Source organism: Gossypium hirsutum, chromosome A13 (genome assembly GCF_007990345.1).
Source record: "Gossypium hirsutum isolate 1008001.06 chromosome A13, Gossypium_hirsutum_v2.1, whole genome shotgun sequence".
Classification (NCBI taxonomy): Eukaryota; Viridiplantae; Streptophyta; class Magnoliopsida; order Malvales; family Malvaceae; genus Gossypium; species Gossypium hirsutum.
The window spans coordinates 77189732-77199785 of record NC_053436.1 but is presented as its reverse complement, the minus strand read 5'-3'; the positions used below and the strand labels follow the sequence as shown (position 1 = coordinate 77199785).

At 32.6% G+C, this 10054-nt stretch overlaps 1 protein-coding gene across 2 annotated transcripts; it reads left to right on the top strand.

Moving 5' to 3' along the window:
* Positions 1 to 7511: 7511 nt before the first annotated feature.
* Positions 7512 to 9446, top strand: LOC107894847 (translationally-controlled tumor protein homolog). Of its 2 annotated transcripts, none has more exons than XM_016820042.2 (5): positions 7512 to 7764; positions 8217 to 8290; positions 8740 to 8868; positions 8937 to 9094; positions 9161 to 9446. In XM_016820042.2, exons 1-5 carry the CDS (start codon positions 7737 to 7739, stop codon positions 9276 to 9278), a joined length of 507 nt encoding a protein of 168 aa, XP_016675531.1. In that variant the 5' UTR covers positions 7512 to 7736; the 3' UTR covers positions 9279 to 9446. The 2 variants fall into 2 exon arrangements, with proteins under 2 accessions (XP_016675531.1, XP_016675530.1); XM_016820041.2 differs by having other exon boundaries at positions 7611 to 7764; positions 9140 to 9446.
* The last annotated feature ends 608 nt before the right edge of the window (positions 9447 to 10054 follow it).

Here is a 10054-nt window from a genome sequence, read left to right as displayed (position 1 = left end):
ATTTAATTCAAATTTTTTTTCTTAAACGATAATATTTAAAACTTCTTAATTATTCAAGTTTTCTTCTATCTGAGTCCTAGACTCAAGGCCCAATTCTTTCTAGGCCCAATTTTTGGGGCGTTACACCTTTGGTTTTCAAGAAGTTAATAACTTGGACCACTACCTTGGGGTTCCACTCTGCCATCAAAGAGTTAATAGCATCTTAGATTTTTTGGTGGAAAGAGTTCGTAGTCGACTTTCTAGTTGGGATGCTAAGAGACTTTCTTTTGCTGGAAGGGTCACCTTAACACAATCAGTTCTGTTGTCTATACCAAGCTATCTCATGCAATCAACCCTTGTCTCTAAAGGAATTTGCTACTCTATTGAAGAACTAGCGAGACAATTCATTTGGAGAGCTACGGATGGCAAAAGAAAGATGGCCTTGGTAGGGTGAGATGATATCTGTCAGCCTAAGATTCATGGAGGCCTTAGTTTACGCCGCTTGAGGGATCAGAATAAAGCATTCATGTTGAAAATTGGCCACAATCTCATTGCTAAGTCTGAAGCTCTATGGGTTTAGGTCCTTAGAGCTAAGTATGGATTGCGTGAAAGTATGTTGGACTTTGTTATGAGGAATAGTTGCTCCTATAAATAGAAAGCAGTTGCCAAAGTTTGGCATTTATTACATAATAGTATGATTTGGTCCATTGGAGATGAGAAGATTGTTCGATGTTGGAAAGACAATTGGGTTCCTAATATGGGACCATTGAACCAGTATGTTCCGGGTTATGGCAACATTGTTCCTGAGACCAAAATTAATAAGATGGTTTTGGTCAATAGTGATTGGAATCTAGATCTTTTCAAAATGTGGCTGCCTGAAGAGGTGGTCAAACGTATCATTAGCATTCCCTCTCCTTTGGACTAGGCTAGACCAGTTATTCTATCTTGGTTTAGAACGACAACAGGGGTCTTTTCTGTGAAGAGTGCGTACATTATGCTGAAGGAGAAGACTTGGAATCCGAAGGAGGTGAAATGGAGCATACTTTGGAAAATCCCAGGGCCCCAACATGGGAAACATTTCATCTGGTTAATTCTCAAACAGAGACTTTTAAATAACTCTGAAAAAGTTAGAAGGGAGATTGCGCAAGATGCATCATGTCATCTTTGTGGCCATATTAAGGAAGATATTCTTCATATCCTTAAAGATTGCTCTTTTGCGAGGGAGATTTGGCATAAAATCATCCCTGCTAATCAACTTGGAAGTTTCTTTTCTGGAAATTTCTCGGAGTGGCTTTTCTCGAATTTACAATTTCATTCTACAAACAAGTTGGGTGACTCATCTTGGGCTTGTGTTTTTGGGATCATTCTCTAGCGCATCTGGAGGAACCAAAACTTGACCATTTTTCAAGGAAATGCTGTGAATTCGAAAGACATTATCAATGTCTCTTATAGTTGGGCGAAGCACTTTCTCTCCATCTATAACGAAGAGTTAATTTCTCAGCTGAAGCAATTCTAAGTCAGCCAAAACTCAGATACATATGTATTCCTTAATACTAATGGTGTTGTTCACTCTATGTCTGGTTTCTCTGTTGTAGGTGGTGTGTTACGTAATAGCAAAGGGGAGTGGATCTTAGGCTATAATCGCTTTTTGGGGGAATGCTCAGTTGCGAATGCTGGATTGTGAGGCTTATTGGATGGATTACTTATATTTTAGAAACAAGGTTATGATGAGGTCATATTCAATCAGACAATCTTAAGAATGTGATTTCCATCAATGACAGCAAGTCTGGTGGTCCAAAAAACTCTTTGATAAGGAGGATTCAACAAATTCTAGCCTTTGAAGAGAATTGGTCCTTGAACTATATTCCCAGAGAGGTTAATCGGGTAGCTGATGATTTCGCAAAAATGGCTCTGTCGAGTGCTAAATCTTTAAACATATTTGAGGTTCCCCCTCTGGAGATTAAAGAGATCTTGAAGGATGATAATTCTTTTGATAATGTGATTATGATCTATTCTATATAAATTTCTTTGTTTATTTTACCAAAAAAAATAAAGAAGGGTTTTGATACTAAATAAAAAAATCTTACATTGACAGCACATGTATTGATTAATTTTAGGTTAATGTTACATATTTCATATTTAAAATATTTTTTTTTATTTTCTATGTGAATTGTTAATTCAAAGCAATTTTCACAACATTTTATTAAATGATTACCTAAAAATTGAATTTCATCTTAAATTAAATTTAATATTCATCATATTTTTTGGATTTATTCCCTAAACAAGGATTGTTGTAGTTAATTGAAATTTCTATTTTATTAAAACTGAACATGTCCCAACTAAAAATCCATATATAAAAAAAAACTACAAACTCTATAAATGATGGTTGAAGTTGAGAAAAATACAAGTAAATTGAAAATTAATATAAATAGAAAGCTGTTGAACATGTAGAATATATTTTAATATGGGATCAAGTAGTCATAAAATAATCAAATAAAACTATTCAGGATCAACTCGATTAAGCAACGAATAAGTAAAAATAGCGGAAGAAATTGAGAAATTGAACACACAAATTTAATGTGGAAAAACCCCTCCAAAGAGAATAAAAAACCATGGGAAAAGATAATTTTACCATAATGAAAAAAGAACGAAGAGTATAAAAATGGAGATAAAAAGTAAACCCCAAAACCTGAAAAACAAAGAACCCTCAAAACGTAATCACAAAATTCTCCAAAAATGTTATGAGTTCTAATCTCTAATGGGTGTCTTTTCTAAAGTTGTAAAAGAACCTATTTATAAGCTAAATTCATAAGTCAAATAATAATAAAATAATTTATACTAATCAGAGTTTGATTGAAACAAATAAACAGAGTTTAACTAGAAGATTATTTCTCAAATTTGACTGAAATAGGAATTATACATAACAAATCTCCACATTGACTCATATTTCCACAACCCCATCTTTGCCTAAGCCCGCCAAAGGCCTATCTTGAAATATGCAGGGAACTAATTGAGCCGAATCTATGCTTAGAAACTGGAAGACTTCTAGCCTTCAACTTGTACACTGTCAAATCAAAACTAACCCGGGTCTGATTTTCACAAACACAGTGCCCTAACTTTTCAAGACCTAAATCCAAAAGAAAACCTCTCTTCAACAAAACGGTCATACCTTTTTCCCTCATATGACCAAGTTGCCTTCGCTCCAAACAAGTTGACTTTGACTCTATAACGGACGAAGGACGTTCGATTTCACCAGTCACTGTAGAACATTCCAGAATATAAAGATTGTTGGTTCTTTTACCTTTTAACAAAATGAGAGCTCCACAAGATACTTTAATTCCGCTCGACTTGATGTTGATTCTGCATCCTTTCAAGTTTAAAATACTTAAGGAGATAAGATTCTTTCATAAATCAAGTACATACATGACATCTGAGAGTGTCCTAATCATCCCATTGTGTATCTTAATTTTAACAATACTAATATCAATTACCTTACTAGATGAATTGTTTCTCATGTGCACAACTCTACCTTCAACTGAACTGTATGTGGAGAACCATTCTCTATTGGGACACATGTGGAAAGAACATCCTGAATCTAGGATCCACTCAGACGTAAGCTTGGAGTTATCGCTCATTGACACTAACAAGAAATCATCATTGCTTTCATTGGCCAAATTAGCACCAGCTACATCTTTCTCGTTACTCTCAATAGTTCTTTTATTTGGCAGTTTATAACAAGCTACTTTCACGTGACCTAACTTTTTACAATAGCGACACATTTTGTCTCGCTTCTTTGATGCTACCAAAATGGAAAATTGCCTATCTACCTTGCTATCCGAACCAAACTCATTGTCAAGTTTGTCTCTACTCAACAAATGACCCTTCACATCTTCGAACGAGAGTTTATTTCTGCCATAAATTAGGGTCTCCCTGAAAGACTTATATGAATGGGGTAAATAGCACAATAATAGCATAGCCTGATCTTTATCGTCAATCTGAACCTCAATATTCTTTAAATCATTTAAAAGATTAATCAATTTACTGATGTGATATCTAAGAAACTCACATTCGTTTATGCGAAATGTAAATAGACGTTGTTTCAACATTAATCAGTTAGCTAGGGACTTAGTCGCATCAAGAGTTTCTAACCTTTTCCACAAGGTAGATGAGGTCTTCTCCATAAATACCTCCTACAATATCGTATTCGCGAGGCACAACTAGATTGCAGACAAGGCATTTTCATCAAGCTCTTCCTATTCTATTTGATTTAAATTCTCAGGTTTTTTTTCCTGATAACAACCTTTTTTAGGCCGGTTTGAACTTGAATTGCCATCATCCAAACTTGCCACTAATTGAAATTTGTGACACCATCGAACTTCTCAATTTCAAATCTTGTTGCTACCATCTTTGAACGGGCTGATTTACAAAAATTGAACTAGCTCTAATACCACTTATTGGGGATTAAGCAATGAACAAGTAAAAATAGCGGAAGAAATTGAGAAATTGAACACATAAATTTAACGTGGAAAAACCCCTCCAAAGAGGATAAAAAACCACGTGCAAAGATAATTTTACTATAATGGCAAAAGAATGAAGAGTATAAAGATGGAGATAAAAACTAAACCCCGAAACCCGAAAAACAAAGAACCCTCAAAACATAAACACAAAATTCTCCAAAAGCGTTATGAGTTCTAATCTCTAATAGGTGTCTTTTCTAAGGTTGTAAAAGAGCCTATTCATAGGCTAAATTCATAGGTCAAATAATAGTAAAATAATCTATACTAAGTAGAGTTTAATTGAAACAAATAAACAGAGTTTGATTGAAACAAATAAACAGAGTTTAAATAGAAGATTATTTCTCAAATTTGACTGAAATAGGAGTCAAACTTAACAAAAAAAAATTGAAAAGAAGATACAAACAAAGTTAGAGCCCTCGTGTGTGTGCAAAGTTGAATCTATATTGTGGTTGTGGTAAGGGTGTAGGGCCTATTTGATGTTGCACAATAACCCTGCTCAAAATTATATATACAAATAGAATTGCAAGATGAGTGTATTAAATCATATATAATTATAAAATGAAATCAACAATAATGTAAAATATACGAGTGAAATTATAAGAAAAATGTTAACTTTTATTGGAGTGAAGTTATAAATAGTACCCAGCTTTCAAATGTAATGTAAGGATAGCCTGTCGCATGGCACATTTCTTTGTTTCTATGTTTATCCATAAGTGAGACGTTTCTTTGCTTATTAGTTTTTTTAGGGTTTTCATTAGTTTTCTTACGATTTTGCATGGTTTGTGATCGATTACAGCCAGATATGGAGGATGATTTAACAAGATTGTGGATTGGGGGTGGGAAGAGGAGGCTTGGGCCAGGAGGGTTCGAAGAAATCTTTGTATGAATATTTTTTTAATGGGTTGTTTTCTCACAACAAGTGTCGTTCATATTACATGGGCAGAAGGAGTTGCAAATTCGTTATGGTGGTCAGCTTTTTCCACGGTAACCTCATTCTTTTTCAGACCATTACCCCTTATTTTTGGCCACGACCAATGATGAGAGTAAAACGAGGAAGTATAGGTTTCGATTTGAGACATGGTGGAGTTAGAGACCTGTGAAGTGGAGATACGATGGTTATGGGAAAACGACCAAGGTAGTATTCCTATTCGACTTAACTTTCTTACTAAAAGAATGCAGAAATAGGCGGAGCATTTGAAAAAGGAGAAGAAAGGTGTAAGAAAATATCTTTATCGAAAAATTGATCAACTAAGTAAAATGGAGAGAGATGATGAGGTATTGGGCGATCTAATGGATTCAAAGTTGCACTTTAATATGAACATTAATAAATAGATGTTATATTGGGAATAAAGAGCTAGGGTGAATTGTCTTAAGAATGGAGATCATGGTACGACTTTCTTTCATAAATTAGCTACTTAAAGACTAGGGACAAATTACATAAAAGGGTTATAAATGAGTGGAGGGTAGATTACGTCTGATAAAAAAGAAATGGATAATATTGCAAATGAATACTTCTCGAACCTGTTCACTTTTCAAAGGGGTAGGAGATGTAGGTTGAATCCTATTAGTGCTGGATTAAAATATTTTAGAAAGTATGAATTAAGCCCTCACTGTCGAATACAATGTGGAAGAATTATGGATGACATTGAAGGAAATGGCCCCAATGAAAGCATCTAGAGCTGATGGTTTTCCAGCAATGTTTTATTAGAAATATTAGCATATTGTGGAAAGCAACGTTGGTGATTATTATTTTGGAATTATTAATGGAGGTAATTCATTAGAACCTTTAAATACCATGCATATTATTCTTATACTGAAGATTGCTCAGCCTTCTAATTTGTAGCCTTTTCATCCAATTAGCTTATGCAATGTACTTTACAAGATTATCTTGAAAGTTATAGCAAATTGTTTTCAAAAGTTCTTGATGCACGTATTGATGTAGCACAAAGTGCTTTTGTTCCAGAGAGTTTAATTTCAGATAATGTATTACTTGCGTATGAAATATTGCATGCATTTAAGAGAAGGTCAAAGAGATGGGGGAATTTTGCGCTTAAGTTGGATATGAGCAAAACTTATGACAGAGTGAAATGAACCTTTTTATGGTGTAATATAAATAGATTCTTTTAAACTTATACAAGTCATTTTTAGTCTTTCTTTATAGTTTAGTTACAAGAGAGGATTACTTGGGTCAAAACAGAGTACACAAGACCAATGTCACTACATTGAGAAATGGGTGTCGCGACATTAATCTTTTGATGTTGCGATATTAGAGCAAATTAATTTATTGACTCCAATGTTGCGACACTGACTTGTGGTGTTGCTACATTGCTTTGAAGGTTGGATGTCGTGACATTGGGACAAATTGCCCAAAACATAAAACATAACTTAAACTTTTAAAACTAAGTCAAAATTATCTTAACATTTTACAACATTTTAAAACACTTTTAGGACTAAAAATATGTCAAATCATCATTCAAAAACTTCATAAAACACAAGATTATATCCATCCAAGGAAGATTATCCCAAGATACAAAATGATATTAAACATGCATGACGTAATTTTGAAACCACTCAATTATTTTACAACAAAAATTCATATAGTTGTAATTGTATGTACATACCACTCTATTATTAATATCTAAGTTCTATACACTATTCCTTCGTTGAAGATGAGAGGAGGATAAAGATGACCACTTCAAAACAATCTTTACTTACGACTTCAAAAACAATAAAATTTAAAAAAAAAATCAAAAATTTTAATTGAATTGAGTTTGCTTACCCTACCCATATTTTTTGGTACATGATTACTAATTGCATAATATTTTAGTAAATATTAAACAATAAGAAATTTTAAAAAAATAGGGTGAAACAGAAACATAGAAATGGTGGGACCCAGTTGAAGGCGGAAATTGCTGCACAAGCTTCGAACTCTGCAAACCGCCGAAACTTAACAAAACAGAATTAAGCAGTTAAAAATAAATTAATTTCAAATCCTGAAGTGATTCGTTTTAACAAACAAGAACTTCAAGGGTGTTTCCGTAAATTGAGAATCCTTGAGAGAGAGGCCTTGGTTTTGATTTTGAGCTCCCGCTATAAATCCTCGCTGCCGCTTGGCTGCCGAGATACCCTCTCGCTTTGCTTTCTCTTTTCAATAAATTTCCACTTCAATTTTTAAATTTTTAAGGCCTCCAACGACACACACAGAAAGAGAGAGTCAGAGAGGATAATTTTTTAGCAAATATGTTAGTTTATCAGGATATTCTTACAGGTATCAATCTTTTATTTCCTCTTCAATATCTCTCTCTTTTTCCTTGGCTCTGTTTGAATTGTATTTGGGATATCCTCAAATTTTGCCTTTCTTTCAACCCCTCCTTTCTTATATACAAGGATGATGATATTTCAGCATACTTTCTTTTTAATGGTTTGATCTGTGAGGTTTTATTTTTCCAGAGAATTTAACAGAAAAAAAATAAAAGATTTTTTTGTTTTAATTTTTTATTTGACTATCGGTTATCTATTTTTTTTAACGATTTTCTGGGCAATTATTTTCTGTTTTTTTTTAAAAAAAAACCCTGAATTAGAAGATAATATCTTCAAAGAGAATTAGCTAAATGGTTGCCTATTTGATAAGGTTAACAAATGTGGGTACACTGGATTGAATTAAATAATTGTTTTTTAATCTCATAATTGTAAAGTTGGTTAATAATGAGGAAAATTCAGGTGATGAGCTCCTCTCAGATTCTTTCCCATATAAGGAAATCGAGAATGGAATGTTATGGGAAGTAGAAGGGAAGGTTTGAATCTTTTCCCTCTTCATTATTCTCAATTGTCACTCTTAAAAATATGAATTTGGATTTCATTTACTATTTAAGTGATGTATATATTTGGAAAAGTATGAATTTAAGAAATAATTACGAGTGTTATTAACTAATTTGAAATCTAAGTTTTCAGACCCTATCTTAGGGTTGCAAGAATATGTATGGTAATGACTTGAGTAGGGTTGGGTTTTTCATTAAATTTTCAGGATAAGTTCTCTTCTTTTAAATTTATAATTATTTTATTTTTCAAATATAACATATTTTAGGTTTTTTTAATTTTATAAGAATGCAGTAGTTTTGTAAAAATAATATGGGAGCAGGATTGAGAAAATCAGAGTTTTAAGTAAACGAAACCGCTCCGCCTTGTTGCCATTCTTGGTGTTGCGTTTAAACCCAAGAAAAGATAATTTGGTTGATACATGCAGTGGGTTGTCCAAGGAGCTGTGACTGTAGATATTGGCGCAAACCCTTCAGCAGAAGGTGGTGACGAAGACGAAGGTGTCGACGACCAAGCCATAAAGGTGGTCGACATTGTTGACACTTTCCGACTTCAGGTATTAAACCAACCCCCGTTCATCTGAATTTATATCACATAATAACAAGGGTTTGTTTGAAATGATAGGAGCAACCTGCATTTGACAAGAAGCAATTTGTTACGTACATGAAGAGGTACATCAAGAACTTGACTCCAAAATTGGAGACAGCAAAGCAAGAGACATTCAAGAAGAACATAGAGGGGGCAACCAAGTTTTTGCTTGCCAAGCTTAAGGATCTTCAATTGTACGTACTGCTGCTCCAACTCTCAACCATGGAATTATTTTTTAGTTTTAATTTTTTATTTTGCAGTTTTGTGGGTGAAAGCATGCATGATGATGGTAGCTTAGTGTTTGCGTATTACAAAGACGGCGCCACCAACCCCACTTTCCTCTACTTCCCCTATGGCTTGAAGGAAGTCAAGTGTTAATGGGAGTGATAGTCATTGCTGGACAGGTGTAATTCTAGATTTTCATTTCATTCAAGGGGCTTAAAGTTGGGGGTTTACTATTATAATTTTACATTTTTTTTGAGGTTATCAATATATATATATATAATTATACCAGGAATAAATAGCAACTGTATTTTTTCTTTAAAATGAATCTGTTAGGGATATCTTTCTTTGATGGCCAAGTGGCATATGTTGTGGTGGCCAACTTCTAATCTCTCAAATTATTATAATTTTTTCTAACTTTGATTATAAAATATTTAAATTTTTGTAAGTAGTTAAGAAAATGAAATAAACTATTTATTTAAATCACATATTCAAATTATACTATTTATTTAAATCACATATTCAAATTATCATCTTTAATTTTTATTTAAAATAATATAAAATATTATATTAATGAGATTAAAATTAAACTATAAATATATATTTTTTAAAATTAGTATTTACTTTTATCAAATAACATAATTATATTCATTATGAATATTTTACTAATTTAACAAACAATTTTCTTATATAAATTCAATATTTATAAAATTTAATAGTAAAAAATTCAGAATTTTAATTTATCAAACAACACCTTATATAATAACAATTATTTAGAAATAAATTTATATTAATATAAAATATTGTTAGTGTGATTATGATAAATTATAATAAAACCAAATAAACTTTGAGATATTTTGAGAAATAAAAGGTGTATTTTGAGTTTCGAACTACAACTTAAACTTCGAAATATTCATGTAAATCTATAGATT

Bases quoted from the DNA above. Each gene is read 5' to 3' on its own strand.
- LOC107894847 (XM_016820041.2), top strand. From the start codon at position 7,737: ATGTTAGTTTATCAGGATATTCTTACAG. The intron at 8,291-8,739 runs GTTTGAATCTTT...TGATACATGCAG, and splicing joins TATGGGAAGTAGAAGGGAAG to TGGGTTGTCCAAGGAGCTGT. The intron at 9,095-9,139 runs GTACGTACTGCT...ATTATTTTTTAG, and splicing joins AAGCTTAAGGATCTTCAATT to TTTTAATTTTTTATTTTGCA.